At 46.3% G+C, this 18,865-nt stretch overlaps 2 protein-coding genes across 5 annotated transcripts in view; one reads left to right on the top strand and one right to left on the bottom strand.

The window, feature by feature from the left end:
• The first annotated feature begins 752 nt into the window (after positions 1–752).
• Positions 753–3,536, top strand: LST1 (leukocyte specific transcript 1). 2 transcript variants are annotated; one of them, XM_065912442.1, is made up of 4 exons: positions 753–833; positions 2,224–2,338; positions 2,584–2,606; positions 3,138–3,536. In XM_065912442.1, exons 1-4 carry the CDS (start codon positions 759–761, stop codon positions 3,279–3,281), a joined length of 357 nt encoding a protein of 118 aa, XP_065768514.1. In that variant the 5' UTR covers positions 753–758; the 3' UTR covers positions 3,282–3,536. The 2 variants fall into 2 exon arrangements, with proteins under 2 accessions (XP_065768514.1, XP_065768515.1); XM_065912443.1 differs by lacking the exon at positions 753–833 and adding an exon at positions 1,763–1,828.
• A 424-nt stretch (positions 3,537–3,960) lies between these two features.
• NCR3 (natural cytotoxicity triggering receptor 3) overlaps positions 3,961–18,865 on the bottom strand; it is a 31,916-nt gene continuing 17,011 nt past the window's right edge. The window contains exons 1-4 of one of the 3 annotated variants that reach the window (XM_065912440.1): positions 6,399–6,484; positions 6,210–6,266; positions 4,467–4,811; positions 3,961–4,298 (exon numbers count right to left, since the gene is read on the bottom strand). In XM_065912440.1, coding sequence (XP_065768512.1) covers positions 4,147–4,298; positions 4,467–4,811; positions 6,210–6,252 — 540 coding nt within the window. In that variant the 5' untranslated portion in view covers positions 6,253–6,266; positions 6,399–6,484 and the 3' untranslated portion in view covers positions 3,961–4,146. Of the gene's footprint in view, positions 4,299–4,466; positions 4,964–6,209; positions 6,267–6,398; positions 6,485–18,865 lie in introns of those variants that run through there. The other 2 variants (XM_065912441.1, XM_065912439.1) reach the window with 2 other exon arrangements.

Below are 18,865 nucleotides of genomic sequence, written 5' to 3'. Positions count from 1 at the left end.
ATGGTGGAAGGGAAAGAAGTAGCAGAAAGTTTCTGAATTTGGAGAAGGAAATGCAAATGCTTATGGGCCCAGGCACCAGATCTTCTCTCTAGTCCTTGTTTCCACGTGAGCTTGCCAGTCTTCACCTTCCTCAAGGACTAGGTGTGCCATCCTCCAGCATCCATCTCCCTCTCCTTCATCCAGGTCTCTGTCCAGAAGGCCTTTGACTACTGCCCTTACTTACTTATGTGCTCAACATCAGAATGCTGCTCCCTGCAGGATATCCACCTGGGTTGCCTGCACCTCCTTTCCCAACACCAACTTGTCATCAACTTTCTGTCTTAGATCTATCTACATGAGCAGTGCTCATGTAGATCAAGTCTGGCTGTTTCTGACTCTCCTGTTGTTCATCAGTCAATCAAGTGCCCTGTTAGACAGCTCCAGAATATCAGGAGAGTTACCCAAACCCACCAGCACTCCCAGTTTGTCTTGGGAGCTGGGGGTGTATGTCCACACATTCCAGGATCATGGCGCTCAGGGACCCAGTATAATTAGGAAAAATGAATCTGGGCAGGCATCTGGAAGGTACATGATCACTGACGACTTGCAGAGTCAACAGGATGGCTAGGGTGGAAGGAGATGACAGGCTGAGTTACAGTCCTGGGAGTCTGAAAGGAAAAGACGTTGTAACCCCAACCGTCAGAGCCTAACTTCCTCTCCTGATCATGCTGGGGAGGCACCCAGGCTGGGGGTGAAGTTAAACGAAGGGAGGGTCAGGAATGTCTGAGGCGGCAACACCACTCCAAGGCAGCTCCGGGTATGCAGTCCGTTCACCCACAGACCTCAGGCTCTGGGTAAGCTGGGACCCTCAGGGAGGAAATCCAGGGAGAGGGCAGTCATACCCCAGAGTGAGGTGAGTCTAAGATAAGGGAAGGGAAAATATAGTTTTGAGGTTCCCCGGGCCCTGGAGGACCCCTCTGTCCAGCCTCTGTCTTTGCTCCCCAAAGAAGTATAAACCATCCTCTTCCACCCCCACTTCCCAGCGTGGCCACCGCAGGCCCTCCTCTCCACCTGTGCTTCTGCTCCCCACCCCTACACATCCCAGGAATCCTCTGGAAACCCGGTTGGTTTCAGTTTCCACACATTGGCCAGTGCATCTGGCTCTGGGTGAAGTCAGCAGCCCCCTCTTTGCCCTCAAACAGGAACCAGTGGTTGTAGGACAGGAAGTGTCTTAGGGGAAGTGATGGGCCCCAGACACTTCTCCATGCCCCACTTTAGCCCCAGCAATATCTGCTCAGGGGAAGCGGCTCTCCACGCCAGCCAAGCAGGGGCCCCCCTTTTCCTGAGTTGCTCTGCCAGGTGGTGCTGGACACCGCCCTCCCTATTTTCCTGCCAGGCCTCGGCTCCTCCCTCAGCCCCCTCATCAGAACCTAGAGCTACCTGGTGCTGGAAAGGCTGCTATGAACCAGCTCATCAGCTTGGGGTAGGGGAAAGGTGGTAGGCTCTGGAGCTGGACAGACCTGGCCTTGAACCCCAACTCTGCCTCTTCTGGGCTGGATGTCCTTGTCAGGATCCAGCCTTGAGTCTCAGGTCCTTCACCAGGGAAATGGGCACCATAGTACCCGACATTGTTATGCGGATTAGCAGTGACAAGCAGAAAGTGCCCCGTTCAGGGTTAACACAGAGCTAAGGCTCCTCAGCCTGGGAAACAATTGTAACAGAGACACCCGAGTTTACGTATGAGGAACTTGGGGCACGTGATTCACCCCAGGCCATTTAGCCTGGAGGAGCTGTGCTAGGTTTCCCAACGTACAGGCCAGTCTTCAGTCCTGAAAGCATGGACAATAAGGTAAGGTAGCCCTCTGCGCAGGGAGGGTGGTTGTGCACAGGGAACAGTGGGTGAAAAGTGGTGTGTGCGGTTCGTGGGTAGGTGGCCAGGGCCTCTTGGGACCAACCAGTGCTGGGGGACAAGAGACTTCATGGGGAGGCCCAGAGATGGCAAGGGTGGCAGGGGTAAGCTCCTGAAGGGTGAATGGTCTTGGGAACGAGTGAGGGAACTGGTGAGGGATGGCCACCTATGGTAAGAAGTGAGTCAACACAGTCTGGGGTGAAGAATCTCTGAGAGGATGTTTTTTTGTCTCTAAAACTGTTAGAGGGAGAAACTGAGATTCACAACAGACGAGGGGGATGGGGTGAAATGAAGCGAAAAAAGGTCCCTCTAATATTTACCCCTTTTCCTTACAGCAACGCCATTGTGAAAAATTGACTTATTACCTATATGGGGGTTTAGGGCTGGGGGCGCTCCTGCTCCTGCTTGTGGTCGTTCTGTCCATCTGCCTGTATCGGCTCTACAGGAGAGGTGAGCCCCACCCGCACCTCCCTCATTTCCCCTCATCAACCCTGACTCACCCTGCCTGTGTGAGGAAGGGGGCAGAAGTCAGATGGAGGGGGGCGGAGAGAGTCCAAAGAGAGAGGCCATGGCTTTGGCCGTGGGAACCCCAGGGAGGGTGGCAAGTAGGTGTGGAGAGAGTGAGTGAGGAGGGCAAGGAGGTGGCACCAGGGGCGTGGGGGCAGGGCCAAGCTGAGCTTCTTCTTTTCTTCCAGTGAAGAGGCTGGAGAGAAGCTGGGTGAGTCTGGGGGCAGGGAAGTGGGTGATGGGGCAACAAGAGTGGGTGGAGTTGGGGAAGCAAGAGAAAAGACAGAAACAGGAGCATGAGGGAGACAGGAAATAAGAGAGAAACAGAAAGAGGGAAATAAGGGATGAGAAAAAGAGAGGAAAGGAAAGGTGTAGAGATGGAAAGAGGAAATAAGACAAAGGAGAGAGAGGGGGAGGAAATGAGGGAGATCAGAGACAGAGTGAGAGAGAGAAATCAGAGAATGAGAGACACAGGGAAAATGAGAGAAACCAAGAGAAAAAGGAAGAGAAGGAGATTAAGAGTGATGAAGGGGGAGAAAATGAGAGAGACACGAAGAGAAAAGGACAAGATAGACTGAAAGAGAGATGAAGAGAGAACTATAGATGGAGCACAAAGAGAGGCAATGAGGTAAAAAAAAAAAAAAACAGTGGCAGTGGGGGCAGGGCAAGAACTTAGGGAGGGGGGTGGCCAGGGTAGGGAGGCTCCTGGGGACCCCGTCACTGCCCTCTGTCTGGGCCCCAGGTCCAGGCCTCAAAACAGGAGCTCCACTATGCGTCCTTGCTGAGGCTGCCTGAACGGGAGGGACCTGACATCCAAGGAAGGGAAGGCAACAAGGAGGACCCCAGCGGGGACTATGCCTGCATTGCCACGAACAAACCCACCTGAATACCTGCAGATGCCTCCCCCAACCCAGGGCCATCCTGTGGTTCACCCAGTAAAGACCATGGTCTCACCACCCTCTGTGTCTCAGGCTTCTTCATCTATTTCAAGCCCCAGCTCCACAGGGCCAAGATCAAAACCTAAATTACTGGGACTTCCCTGGCTGTCCAGTGCTTAAGGCTCTGGACACTTCCACTGCAGGGAGCGCAGGTTCGATCCCTGGTCAGGGAACTAAGTGGTCAAGTGGCCAAAAATAATAATAAAGTGGCCTTTCTTAAATACAAAAACAGACTCCTAAGCGATTTACCCTCCCACTCATTCTGGGGTCAGGTAGGGGGATTCACTGAGTAAGGAAGGGTGTTTGGGGACCCAAGCTCCCCTGAAGCTCAGAGAAGAGTATTTGCCTGTGGGCCATTGACAAGTAGGACTAGTCATGTCAGATATTCCGCTCTTCTTAAGACAAAGGGCCTTAGCCTCTTGGGCAGGAGAGAGAGGAGTGCTGAGTCCCAGGATAGTGGTGGGAGGGGGCAGGATTGCTAGGAAGCTCCCTCCTTGGACCCCTCCAGGCCAGATTTAGTAGCAGGAGGTAAGAGTTGGGAGAATCCAGAATGGGACACATTGGAGCATCTAGAGATGGAGCAGGAAATACAGAAGACTCATAAGAAGGATGACGGTGTGGTAGAAAAGAATTTATTAGAGTCTCTTGAAGAACTTGGGATCACTGGGGTCTGGAATAACTCATCAGAGGCCATCCAAGGAGTGACAGGGTGTTTCCTTGTGACAGTGGTCTGGAGGAGAGGCCACAGGAGTCACTCGGTGCTGCAGCCCTCCTCCTCTCTCTTGGTCTCTGTCTCTGCCGGCTCCAGCCTTCTCACTTCCCATCTCCACGCCCGTGTGTCCGGCTCCGACACTCACATCTGCCCTGGTAACACATGCTGCTGCCCACAGCCACCGAGAGAAAGCTGAAGGCATAGAATCCAGCCCGAAGGAGCAGGACTGTGCCAGCCGCTAGCTGAGAAGGTCCTGCATGTAGGAGGCAGGGTGCGAGGAAGAAGAGAAGGGCTCAGGAGAGGAGGCCCTGGGTAGAAATGTGCAGAGGCTGGGGAGGGCAGCGGGCCTCGGGGAGGGACCCACCGCTATCAGGGAGGGTGGGGCCTCCAGTCAAGGGGACAGGGCTTTCTGGCCCCTCACCTTCCTCCACCACCAGCAGGGTCCCATTCCCTGTGCCGACACCCAGGCCCAGCACTTCCACCCTGCACACGTAGACTCCGGCGTCACGGCCTCGGGTGTCTCGGATGTGCAGCTCAGCCTGGTGGTCATAGAGGAAGCGGGAAGAGGGGAGAGGGGCCAGGCGGCCCTGGAACTCTGCGGTCTCATTCCTCACTTCCATCCCTGGGGCCACTTTGTCCCGGTACCATGTGACAGAACCAATGGCCATACTCCCTTGGCTGGCGTTGAAGGAACAGGGCAGGATGGCGGGGGACCCCTCCTGGGTACGGATTTCAGGGGGCTGGGACACCCAGAGGACACAAGATCCTGGGAACAGAGAGAAGACCCAGAGGAGTGCCTTCCCAGTTACTCCAGAGAGAAAAGACCGGAGAACTTGTGGTAGAATGTCCCTGCTATATCCCCACCCCCAGAGGGCCCCCAGAGACAAGCACTTTAGATGTCTCATTAAACCCTTTATACCAATCTAATTTCTTAACATTGCTTATTAAACAGTTTTTCAAATTCTTTCTCATACCAACTCTTACCCTCTCCCATCATTCTCTAGCTCTGTCCAATAGTATCATTTTGCTGAAATTTAACTTGTCACAGTTAAAGTGAAGCTCATTAATGAGTGTGGCTTCCTAGTTAACTAATATCATTAATTATATTATGCCAGGTACTATTTTAGTACTAATAGCATTCCGCACCATACCATCTTACTACTGTTTTTTTTGTTAAAGATCATTAAGTAAATCTCCAGGTGAAGCCATGGCTATAATTGATGGGGATCCCTACCGAATTCATCTAAATCAATGAATTACGTCAACTATTAAAATTCTTGATTAAATTCTCTAGTTAATGAAATTTACCACTCATTCTTCTGTTTCAGTGATTCTCAAGCTTGAGAGCTCACTGGAAACATCTGGAGTGTTTGTTAAACCAGATTCCCAGACCCCACTCCCGGAATATTTTATTCCGTAGTTCTGAATAAAATATTTGAATTTGCCCTAGGTCCCTGCTGATGTTGAAGCTGTGGGTCTGGAATCCACACTGCATTTAGTTAATGAGTAGATCGGATAATTAAAATCAGTTTCATTAAGAAACTTAACTTAGATTTAATTAAATTCCTAAACTCCTAATTATATCTAAACCCTAGATAATAAGCCTAGTTTAATAAGCTTATTAAACTCATCGAATTAAAACTGACCCCTTAAAAAAATCTGACCCCTTCCTTCAAGCCCTTTCTACTGGTTCTTTAGACTTTATCTTGTTAAGAAGGTGGCTGGGAAGAAAAAGGCTCCCCTGGTGGCTCAGACAGTTAAAAATCCACCTACAATGTGGGAGACTCATGTTCAATCCTCAGGTCGGGAAGATCCCCTGAAGAAGGGAATGGCAACCCTCTCCAGTATTCTTACCTGGAGAATCCCATGGACAGAGGAGCCTGGAGGGCTGCAGTCCATGGGGTCGCGCAAAGAGTGGAACTCAGCTGAGTGACTAACTTTCACTGGGAAGAAACGAGTTCTGGTATGGAAGCTGGGGAATGACCCTCCCATCGGGTGATACGGAGGGAACTGCAAACTAGAGGAGTCCACTGGGTTTCAGCTTTACAGAGGGACCCCCTGCTTTCAGCCCCCACCCAGTCTGCTCCCCTGGGACATCTATGTCCATCTTCCCCCATCCTCCCTCCTCCCAGCCCCTCAGGCTCCTGGGAGAAAGCCCTGTCACCTGGATGGATGGTGATAAAGATGAACGACAGCAACCGGACCATGTCGGAGGGTGTTCCTGTTGACGAGGAGGGACATGAGCAGTGAGGTCTGGGTGGAGGAAAATGACCCACTACTTGTGACCAGGCCTTTGGTCACTGGAGGGGGGTGGGGAGCTTCCTATGACACACAGGACTCACACATCACTTACCAAGGACCTTAACTCCCTGGGACCTCGGGCATCAAACGCATCCCTCCCTGAGGAAAGAGGATGCTGCGGACGGTGATATCTGCGTTGCTAGGAGGAGGGGGCAGAGTGGGGGCCAGTTGCATAAGTGTTTGAGGGGAAGGGTGTGGCTTAGATGGCTGGTAATGCTTAGGTGGGTGGGTGGACGGGTGAGATCAGGATGTGGTTCCCCCATCTTCTGAGGTTCAAGAAAACTAACCCTTTACCAAGAATAAGCCTCCAAGAGCTTTTCTGAGCCCAGAGCTAACCCACTTCCCCTCCCCTTGGCGCAACAGCACCCAGGTCCACCACATTCATTCCCTCCCCTCGAGTTAGGGCCCTATTAGTGCCCTCCGCCAGGGCTGCTGAAGAAATTCTGTAAATGAGAGGATTAGCAGAAGTCAGCTGACTGGTGCTGGCGGCAGCAAGTTGCCAGGGGCTTTGTCTGGAAGCTGTATTTGCACAGCAATCACCCTGTTTTGCTGGTAGCTCAGATGGTAAAGAGACCCGGGTTTGATCTCTAGGTCAGGAAGATCCCCTGGGGAAGGAAATGGCAACCCACTCCAGTATTCTTGCCAGGAAAATCACGTGGACGGAGGAGTCTGGTGGGCAACACTCCATGGGGTCGCAGAGAGTCAGACCTGACTGAGCGACTAACACACACACCCTGTTTCACTTAGGCTGTGTTGATTCAGGTGCAGCTGGTGGAGGTTTGGATTAGTTCAGATTCAGATCTCCATTAAACGAATACACCTCTCAAAGAGGTCCACTTGACCAAGTGTGTTCTACACAGATTTAGGTAAATTCAGTCATCTTTATTATTTTATTCATTCATTAGCTAATATTTCTTGAGAAATTACAAGGTGCCCCCACTGCGGGAAATACATTTTTTACAGACACAAAGGAAAGGAGACACACTGTGGGACTTCCCTGGTGGTACAGTGGATAGGAATCGGCTTGTCGATGCAGGGGACAAGGGTTCAATCCCTGGTCTGGGAAGATTCCACCTGCTGCAGAGCAACTACTCTAGAGCCTCCTCGCTGCAACTACTGAACCCATGTGCTGCAGCGATTAAAGGCCACGCGCCTAGACCCTGTGCTTTACAACAAGAGAAGCCACTTCAATGAGAAGTCTGCACATCACAACCAGAGTAGCCTTTGCGCTCCACAAGTAGAGAGAACTCTCGCACAGCAACAAAGACCCACGCAGCCAAGATTACTTATTTTTTAAAAAGACACTTTGTGTACACATAGGTCCAAGGTTACACATGGATTAGCACAAGTGTGCCACACACTTCTGTATATGTATTACACACCTACATAAGATAATACAACACATAGAAAAGAAAGATGACATATACGAATGCTGGGTGAAATCTGCCCAGCCCTCACCACACATTTTCTCTGTGACTCCTTTTATAGTGGTCCATATTCTTTCTGTCTGACCAAGTTTCTTGCTGTTTCACAACACACTCATGGATCATGCAGTTCTCCATCTTCCACAGCAGTGATCTGGAGTTTTTTTTTGGATAAGTTGTAATTTTATGGTTAAGAATGCTGACTTGGAGTCAGGCTGTATTCAAAACGCCAGGTCCCCTACAAACTAGCTACCTAATCTTGGACAAATTATTGAACCTCTCTGAACCACCTAGACAAACACGGGTACCTCACAGTCTGGGAAGGACTGACTCAGCCATTCAGTGAGTGGAGTGGCAGCCTCTTCAGGGCCATCTAGCCAGAGGGTGTGGAAATGAGGTGACAGAGCAAGCAAGGCCTGCCCCCTGGTGGTCACGGAGCATGCAACACACGGCTTTTCACAACAGGGCCTTAATAGTCGCTTTTGCTCTGTTCCATGCCTTGCCTTGTCCTGTCAATAACTCATCCTCACACTCAAAGGGTGAATGTGGAGTACACTGTCTCTTCCACTCACCTGTAAGAATCCCATGGTTTGGGGAAGGAAGGAAGGTCACCACCAGTGGAGTGGGGATGAAGGGCTGGAATGTGCAACTGGCCTGAAGATAAAACTTCGTCATTCACAGACTCAATCACATGGCACTACTCCATGTCTCAGGGCAATGAAGCTTAGAAGTCAAGGTAACGTAAATGGGAATCATGGTTCCACTACTTTCACATCTGTAAAATGGGAGTAGCTTTTGTTGGTTTCCAGACCCCACTGTAGCAGAGGGTCATTGTATGTTATCTCCCTTTATCTCCCTCCCAGTCCTGGGCGAGAATGACTAGTGGTACAGTTGGGCCTGAACTCAAAGGTTTTCTGCTCTTTCCATTTCTTTTTGCTACCTAAGATTTCCAATATCCCAAAATGTGGATTCTGAAGACAGTACTTGGATTTTTTTAAAGGCCATCTAGAATAAATCCTGGTGTATGTGTGGATTCAAGGACCCTTTTCAATAACTCTGAGAGCCTCTAAAGAACTTTAACCTGTGCTAATTAGCTCAGCAAACTCAAGGATGGAATTTTTCTTTTTTTAATCATTTTACTTTTGGCTGTGCTGGGTCTTCGTTGCTTTCTGGAGGCTTTCTCTAGTTGCAGCAAGCAGCGGTTACACTTTGTTGCAGTGTGCAGGCTTCTCATTGTGGTGGCTTTTCTTGTTTCAGGGCACAGGTTCTAGGAGCACGGGCTTCAATAGTTGAGGCTCGTGGGCCCTAGAACTGGGGCTCAGAAGTTGTGGTTAGTTACTCCATAGCATGTGGAATCTTCCCAGACCAGGAATCACACCTGTGTCTCCTCCATTGCAAAACAGATTCTTATCCACTAAGGGAGTCTTTGAATGGAATTTTTCAAAAGAAACTTATACTAGCTACTCAAGAAGAAAGGCAAGAAGAAGGAATAAAAAAGTTGTGGAATGGATGTACAGATATCTCTGGTTTGATAAATCTGACAGTGGTCTGCCTTGAGGGTGGTCAGGGCCAATAAACTCCCAACTTAGAACAGGAAAAGAGGTGAAAAAACAGAAGAGTTTCTGGAATCATAGCACAAGTGACCCCATCTCACTTAGTGTTTCCTCCTCTAGTGTTGGCAAGGGTGCTGCTGCTGCTGCTGCTAAGTCGCTTCGGTCGTGTCAGACTCTTAGCGACCCCTTGGACTGCAGCCTCCCAGGCTCCTCCGTCCATGGGATTTTCCAGGCAAGAGTACTGGAGTGGGGTGCCATTGCCTCCTCCCAGCAAGGGTGAGATGTGAGTAACTTCTCCAGTCAGTTAGTTCAGTTCAGTTCAGTTCAGTCCAGTCACTCAGTTGTGTCTGACTCTTTGTGACCCCATGGACTGCAGCATGCCAGGCCTCCCTGTCCATCACCAACTCCCAGAGTTTACTCAAACTCATGTCCTTTGAGTCGGTGATGCCATCCATCCACCTCATCCTCTGTCGTCCCCTTTTCCTCCTGCCTTCAATCTTTCCCACCATCAGAGTCTTTTCAAATGAGTCAGTTGTTCGAATCAGGTGGCCAAAGTATTAGAGTTTCAGCTTCAACGTCAGTCTTTCCAATGAATATTCAGGACTGATTTCCTTTAGGATGGACTGGTTGGATCTCCTTGCAGTCCAAGGGACTCTCAAGAGTCTTCTCCAACACCACAGTTCAAAAGCATCAGTTCTTCGGGGCTTAGTTTTCTTTATAATCCAACTGTCACATCCATACATGACTATTGGAAAAACCATATGCTTGACTAGATGGACCTTTGCTGGCAAAGTAATGTCTCTGCTTTTTAATATGCTGTCTAGTTGGTCATAACTTTTCTTCCAAGGAGTAAGTAATTTTAATTTCATGGCTTCAGTCACCATCTGCAGTGATTCTGGAGCCCAAAAAAATAAAGTCTGCCACTGTTTCCACTGTTTCACCATCTATTTGGCATGAAGTGATGGGACTGGATGCTATGATCTTAGTTTTCTGAATGCTGAGCTTTAAGCCAACTTTTTCACTCTCCTCTTTCACTTTTGTCAAGAGGTTCTTTAGTTCTTCTTCACTTTCTGCCATAAGGGTAGTGTCAACTGCATATCTGAGGTTATTGATATTTCTCCTGCAATCTTGATTCCAGCTTGTGCTTCATCCAGCCCAGCGTTTCTCATGGCGTACTCTGCATATAAGTCAAATAAGCAGGGTGACAATCTACAGCCTTGATGTACTTACTCCTTTTCCTATTTGGAACCAGTCTGTTGTTCCATGCTGTTCCAACTCCTCCAGTCAAGTCCTTATAAATATTTTTTGACCAATTAATGGCTCCCAGGTTATACTCTCAATCTCTGACCATGACTTCTCAGAGGTACACCCCACCTTTGGCCTCTTTAAAAAAAATTTTTTTACTTGGCTGCACCAGGTCTTAGTTGTGGCATACAGCATCTTCAGTTGTGGCTCATAGGATCTTTAGTTGAGGTATGTGGGATCTAGTTCCATGACCAGGGATCCTACCTGAGCCCCTGCATTGGGAGTACAGAGTCTTAGCCACTGGACCACCAGGGAAGACTCTTGCCTCTCCTTCTCGCTGTCATGGTCCAAGTCCCCCACATTCACCAAGAGCAGGCCTCTGGCTTTCCAGCTTTCTATTTCAACCTCTGTCATCTCTCTAGAAGACTTAATGTCCATGTATATGATATTTTTATATACAGATATAAATATATACAGTTCAGTTCAGTTCAGTTCAGTTGCTCAGTCTTGTCCTACTCTCTGCAACCCCATGTACTGCAGCACACCAGGCTTCCCTGTCCATCACCAACTCCTAGAGTTTGTTTTTTTTACCTCTTTTCCTGTTCTAAGTTGGGAGTTTATTGGCCCTGAGCACCCTCAAGGCAGACCACTGTCAGATTTACCAAACCAGAGATATCTGTACATCCATTCCACAACTTTTTTATTCCTTCTTCTTGCCTTTCTTCTTGAGTAGCTGGTAAACGTTTCTTTGAAAAAATTCCATCCAAGGACTTCTCTGGTGGATAAGAATCTGCTTTGCAATGGAGAAGACATGGGTGTGATCCCTGGTCTGGGAAGACCCCACATGCTGCGGAGCAACTAAGCCCATACACCACAACTACTGAGCTCCAAACTCTAGGGCCCATGAGCCGCAACTACAGTAAAGTACATAGATCTTAAGTGAAGAGTTTGATGACCTCTGGCAAAGATATGAGCCCACGTAAACAGCACTGCAACTGATAAACAGATCACTTCCATCACCCCAGAAAATTCTCCTATGCCCCTCTTTGGTCAATCTTTTTCCTCTCCCAGAAGCAACTACTGATTTATACTCCTATAGATTAGTCTGTTCTTAAAAAAAAAAAACCATATTTATTTATTTGGCTATGTCGAGTCTTCATTGTGTCAGGCCAGATCCTTCTGGCAGCACACAGACCCTCTAGTTGTGGTGCACCTCCTCAGTAGTTGCTGATCTAGGGCTCCAGAGCACATGGGCTTCAGTACTTGTGGCACATGGGCTTAGTTGCTTTGAGGCATGTGGGGTCTTAGTTCCCTGACCAGGGATCGATCCTGAGTTCCCTGCATTGCAAGGCAAATTCTTAACCTCTAGACTACCAGGGAAGTCCCAGTTTAATCTGTTCTTGAACTTCATACAAATGGAACCATAGAACATACACTCCTGTATCCAGTTTCTTCCATTCTGCATAATGCCTGAATGCAGATTCATTCTGTGTTGATCCAGGTATATCAGTAATTTGTTCCTTTTTGTTGCTGAGTGATATTTCATTTATGGATGTATCACAGCTTGTTTATCCATTCACTTGATGATGTATTAGGTTATTTCTATTTGTTGGATACTATGTATACATCTCCTGTGAACATTCTTGCACATAACTTGCCAATTATTTTTCAATACACCAATTTCACAGTTGTTTTGCCTTGTCTACTCCAACTATCACCTTGACTCCATAAGACCTATACCTTGGATCTTTTCTCCATCTTACCTCTTCTTTCTCAAGGACACAAAAGCAGCCAGACCTGAGTCCCTCCCAGCTCCTGTACCCGCCACACGTGCTTTCACACCATTCTCCTGTTGGTAGACTTTTGGATTATTTTTCCTACTTTCATTCAACTAACTGAGCATCTACCATGGGCTTACCTAGGCAGTTCTCTCAAGATGCTTTCCTGGTGGTTCAGATGGTAAAGAATCTGCCTGCAATTTGGGAGACCAGGGTTTGACCCTTGGTTTCGGAAAATCCCTTGGAGAAAGGAATGGCATAGCCACAGTTTTAACTAATGCTATTCTCAACCTATATCTCCATCTCAATCTGCAACCTTTGCCTCAGGCCTTTCTCTGAAATCTAAGTCCAGAATATCTAACTGCCCTCTAGACATCTCCCCCAGAATGTTCCACAGGCATTTCAAAATCATCAGGGTCCACCCAAACTGGGTCAGCCTTCTACATTCCCTACCTCAGTGAATGGAAACACAATCTACCCAGACATTCAAAGCAAAATCCTGGGATATGTCCTATGCTGCCTTCTCCTTCCATTTCCCCATCCAAACAATCCCCAAGTGCTAACCTCTCAGCCTCTGGGATATCTAAGTGTCTTTCTCTGCCTCTTGGTTCTCATTTCTAGCTAAGGCCCTCATCATCTCAAGATGAAACTAGGACATTGCTTCTCTGATGGACAGTGGGTTTCTTCACAATATCCATTCCACATCTCCCTCTCTGAGTATCAAGGCTCATCTATCTATTCAGCTATGCCTTTACTGAGTGCCTTCCATGTGCTAGGCACCCTATCTTCATCCTCCCTGATCTTGCTCTCACCTCTATCCTTGTCTCTGTCCACAACTCTTTTTTTGTCTCACCATCTTTATTAATATCACTGGTGTCTTTCCTATCTCTCTACCTGCATGCTGCATCTCCTTCTACTTTCCCATCTTTCTCCACATTGTCCCTCCCCATCAGGACACCTCTTTCTCCTACTCCACCTCTCACCCTCTTTCTCCCTGATTTCCCTTTGAGTGGGAGAATGAGTTAAGGATGGCAAAGTGCTCACCTTTCCCTCTGGGGACTGATCACCCCGCCCCCACCACCCCCACTGAGAAGCCTTTCCTAACTCTGCCACTTAGCTGGCTGGGACCACTTCTGAGTGCCTGAAGACTCTTGTGTAAGGATTCCTTTTTTTAAAAAATTAATATTAGAGGAAGACTTTAACTTAGATCTGTCAGAAACTGATAAATCAAACAAGCACATAATTACTAAAGACATGAAAGAGTGAAAACAGACAATTAACAAGCTTGATCGAATGGGACTACGTAGAATATTAGAATAATTAGAAAATATCCATTATTTTCAGGTACACAGATAGTTGTTAAAAAAAGAATCAAAATCATCTAGAACACAATTGCTGACCAACATCCATGACAACATAAAATAATAACAAAGAATATTTATCATGGGCTTGGCAAATTTACAACTGCATTTCTGGGACTTCCCTGGTGGTCCAGTGGTTAAGACCTCACCTTCCAGGGCAGGGGGTGTGGGACCAATCTCTGGTCAGGGAGCTAAGATCCCACATGCCTCATGGCCAAAAACCCAGACATAAAGTAGAAGTAATACTGTCACAAACTCAATAAAGATTTAAAAAAAGAAGGCAAACTTTCCTTTTAAAAACGCACTTTTAATATATTTATAAGCTTTAAAAACATACTTCTAAATAATTGAAATGTTAAAAGAAAATATAAAGAAATTTAAAATATTTTGAATGGGAGTTCCCTGGTGGTCCAATGCTTGGGATCCAGTGCTTTCATTGCTGGGGTCTGGATCATCCAGGAACTAAGATCACACAAGCTGTAAGGCATAGCAAAAAAAAAACACAACAAATTATTTTCAATTGAATGGCTGAAAACACTGCCTATCTAAACTGCTGTGAGATGTAGCTAAAACAATTCATGGAAGAAAGTAAATGTGAGGATTAGGAAAGAAAGTTTGAAAATCAAAGAATTGAACAGATATTTCAAGAAATTAGAAAAAGTACACAGAATAATGACCCAAAATTTAGGATGGAAATAATATATTTTAGAAATTAATGAACTAGAAAACAAAGAAACAGTAGAGCAGAAAAATACATATTTACAGAGACTATATATTAAAAAATCTCCCATCAAATTGGTAAAGAATGAAGAGAAAAGGCATACATATACATACAGAAAAGTAATTTATAGGGAATGCAATATCTGATACATTAGATATTTATATTACAAATTTTGATAAGATAAAATAATTTTCTAGAAAAATATATAACCATAACTGACTCAAAAAAATTAGAAGCCTGATATACCTAAAACCATTCAAGAAGGATGAATCAGACATTAAATTTTGAATTTAAAATTTAACCACCAAAAAGATCACCAAGCCCAGATAGCTATAAAATCATCAAAACAGAGGTCACTCCAATCATATAAAAATTATCCTGAAAGTGAACGTCGCTCAGTCGTTGGGACCCAATGGACTATATACAGTCCATGGACTTCTCCAGGCCAGAATACTGGAGTGGGTAGCCTTTCCCTTCTCCAGGGGATCTTCCCAACCCAGGGATTGAACACAGGTCTCCCACATTGCAGGCGGATTCTTTACCAGCTTTATTAATATTTTTTCTTGCATCTATGTTCATTAAGGAAATTGTTTAATAATTTTTCTTTCTCAAAAGCCTTGCCTAGCTTTTAGAGCAAGGTGATATTAGTCTTGTGAAGTAAGTTGAGAAACTTTTTGTTTTCTGACCACCACAAAACTTTTTCTATTTTCCTAGTGGTCAGAAAACAGACCTAAGAAACCTAAAACAAGAATTTACTAAATAATATAAAACTTAATTGGGAATTCCCTCGTGGCCTGGTAGTTAAGACTTCTCGCTTCTACTGCAAGGGGCATGGGTTTGACAATTAAAGCATTTTACAAAAGCTGTTCATGATAAACAACGACTCAGATTTTTAAAATAGAAAATATTTCACAACAGTTATTTATGATAAAAAATTAGGACTGTATATAAAATGCTTCCTTCTCTCATTAAATTTAGTGTATATTTTTGAAATGACTGTCTTTTTTTCCCTTCTACACCTCTCCTCCTGTACCTGTTAATACCCCACGTTACCCATCGTCTTTTCCAAGCTTACTTGCATTTCTGACATGTGTCCTTCCTTCACTGCTAGAAGTCGACACTAAGTTTTGTTGTTTTTCAATTCATGATGAATTTTGGGAAACAATTTCCACCTGCTTTTGGCAATACATTTCTGGTGTGTTGTCATCTTTTGGAAAATTGTGTTCCTCTTCTTTACCTTTTTTTTTTTTTTTTTCATGGTTAATTGAACAGAAGCTTTGGTCATTTCTTTTTGTTACTCATCCAAATGAGCTAGAGGGCTTCCCTAGTGGTCTAGTGGTTAAGAATCTGCCTGTCAATGCAGGGGACACGGTTCCTGTTCCAGAATGATTCCACTTGTGGAAGCAACTAAGCCCAGGTACCGCAACTCCTGAGACCGCCCTCTACAGTCTGTGCTGTACTCTGCAACAAGAGAAGCCCTCACACTGCAATAAGGACCCAATAGAGCCAAAAATAAATGTCTTTCAAAAACACAGAGAGAGAAACTTTTAAGTTAAAAAAAAAAAAAAAGAGCTAGATTCTTCTAAACTATTAGCAGGAGGACTTTTGGGGCAAAGGGCAGGATGGCTTTCCAAATTTACAAGTTCAAGGACTCCTTCTCTTTGCCATGTGCTGTGCTTAGTCACTGAGTCGTGTCCAGCTCTTTGCGACCCTATGGACTGTAGCCTGCCAGGCTCCCCTGTCCATGGGGATTCTCCAGGCAAGAATACTGGAGTGGGTTACCATGCCTTCCTCCAGAGGATCTTCCCAACCCAGGGATTGAACCCAGGTCTCCAGCATTGCAGGCAGATTCCTTACATCTAAGCCACCAGGGAAGCCCCTCTTTTGCCATAACAATGGATTATTTCCTTAAAATTTGGTACCTCTGTATAGCCACTACCTCCACGACCTCTGAGAACCTCTCCAAATTAATCAAGCATTTACCGCCCACCCCCAACCTTAGGCTTCTTTATTTCACAGGCTGCCATCTCCCAAGTTCACCTAAGGTGATGAACTTAATATTAAAAGGAGAATTTTGCTGACACTTTTTGAGATCGGCTGCTTCGGGGTCCCTTTGGGTGCTTTAAAACCTTCTCCCAGATTTCCCTGGTGGTCCAATGGTGTTGAAGAAGATTCTTGAGAGTCCCTTGGACTGCGAGGAGATCCAACCATACAATCCTAAAGGAAATCAGTCCTGAATATTCATTGGAAGGACTGATGCTGAAGCTGAAACTCCAATACTTTGGTCACCTAATGCGAAGAACCAACTCACTGGCAAAGACCATGAAGCTGGGAAAAATTGACAGCAGGAGGAGAAGGGGACGACAGAGGATGAGATGGTTGGATGGTATCACCGACTCGATGGACATGAGTTTGAGCAAACTCTGGGAGTTGGTGATGGACAGGGAAGCCTGGCGTGCTGCAGTCCATGGGGTCGCAAAGAGTCGGACATGACTGAGCGACTGAACTGAACCAGTGGCTAAGATTCCACGCTCCCAGTGCAGGGGGCCCAGGTTCAGTCCCTGGTCAGGGAACTAGGTCCCACATGCCACAGCGAAAACTGAAGATCTCAACTAAGACCCAGCACAGACAAATAAATATTTTTTAAAAAACAAAGCACTCTGTCTCCACCTTTACTGGTATTTAATCTGCTCAGTCAGCACTACTCTCAGCTTTTCTCTCCAGGGGTTAGGCCTTTCCTCCCAGGAAGGAATATTTGCTTTTTTTTTTTTTTTAAGCAGTCACTGGGACCCTCCCTATTCACCTGGTTTTCTGGAAGGACGCATGGGACTGCCTGCTCAGTGGGGAATTTGGTCACACAGATGCATAAATTGGAACTTGTAGGCACTCTGTATCTCCTAGCTTCACTGAAAATGTAGTATGTGTGTGTGTTTCCAATCTCTTTACAGGTGTCGAGAAGAGAAATTTAGAAATAAACTGCTGCCACATTCCCCTCAAAGCTCCACAAGCAGGCTTTTTAGGAAAGAGAAGGCTTTGGCAGTAGCAACCTTGGTGAGTTGGTTATGGTTCTATGGAGCTGTCCCCTGTTGGCTCGGAATCCTCACTTGTTCTCCGGCCTCAGGGAAAGCCTTTTGTTAACCAATTCCCCAGTCTGGTGCAAACACCAGGATGCCCTTTTGTTCATTTACAATAAGAAATAAGGCTGTAAAAAAAAAAAAAAAAAGAAAGAAAGAAGGCTGCAGAGACCAGAGACGATTACTTCCCAGTCCCCCCAACTCTCTCTCTCTCTCTCTCTCTCTCTCTCTCTCTCTCTCTCACACACACACACACACACACACACACACATCATTCAGGGTCCTGGCCGGAAATCACATCCTCAAATTTGATTAATTTGAGGAGATGGTTCATTTACAAGGGTGTAGTGGGGTTTGAGGAGATAGTGTATTTACAAAGGGGTAGTGGGATTTAGGGGCTTCCCTGGTGGCTCAGATGGTAAAGAATCTGCCTGCGATGAGGGGGACCCAGGTTTGATCCCTGGGTTGGGAAGATCCTCTGGAGGAGGGCATGGTAACCCACTCTAGTATTCTTGCCTGGAGAATCCCCATGGACAGAGAAGCCTGGTGGGCTACAGTCCATGGGATCGCAAAGAGTTGTCTGCAACTGAGTGACTACACACAACACAGCACAGAGGGGTTTAGGGAATCACAAGGGATATTGTGACCCCGGCCCAAAGGGATGAGCAGAGAAGAGATCACAGCAGAGGTTCTAATTTATTTTGTGCCACAAATCTCTTTGGCATTCTGGTACATAAAATTAAAAAATACATAACAAAGTAAAATCATTACACTAAGTTTCAGTTATCAAAATATCAATAAATATTGGGATAGAATAAACCATGTACTTACTACCACATGATAAGACAAGAGATTTAAAATGCAGGCAAGTTGAAGTTAGATTTTAATAAAGATATACAGTGTAAAAGACGTTGTTGCTGGCTTGAGTAAGAACTTTAGAGATTTCCCTGATGGTCCAGTGGCTGAGACTCTGTGCTCCCAATGCAGGGGGCACGGGTTCGATCTCTGGTCAGGGAACCAGATCCCATGTGCTGCAACTAAAAGACTGGGGCAACAAAATAAACACAATTAATTAATTTTAAAAATAGCTTTAAATTGTGAAGTGGTCTTTGACAAGGTGACACATGTTATGCTGGATGTGAGAAGAGGATGTACTTTTTTTATCTTTTCCAAATTCACAGACCTCCTGAGACTTATTCCCTGGACTTCTGAAACGTGGAAAAGGACAGAGTCATGTAGAGCAGGTTGCCTGGAGGGGAGCATTACCCATAGATGGAGGTGTCAGCCAGCCCGAGGTGACCTTGTAGGAAAGGAGCCAGAGGAATGAATACCCTTAACTTAATGTTCTCCTGCCCTGCTCTTT

The sequence above is a fragment of the Muntiacus reevesi genome, chromosome 20, assembly GCF_963930625.1.
Source record: "Muntiacus reevesi chromosome 20, mMunRee1.1, whole genome shotgun sequence".
Taxonomy (NCBI): Eukaryota; Metazoa; Chordata; class Mammalia; order Artiodactyla; family Cervidae; genus Muntiacus; species Muntiacus reevesi.
The sequence above is the reverse complement of the archived record's forward strand: the minus strand, read 5'-3'. Positions and strand labels throughout refer to the sequence as shown.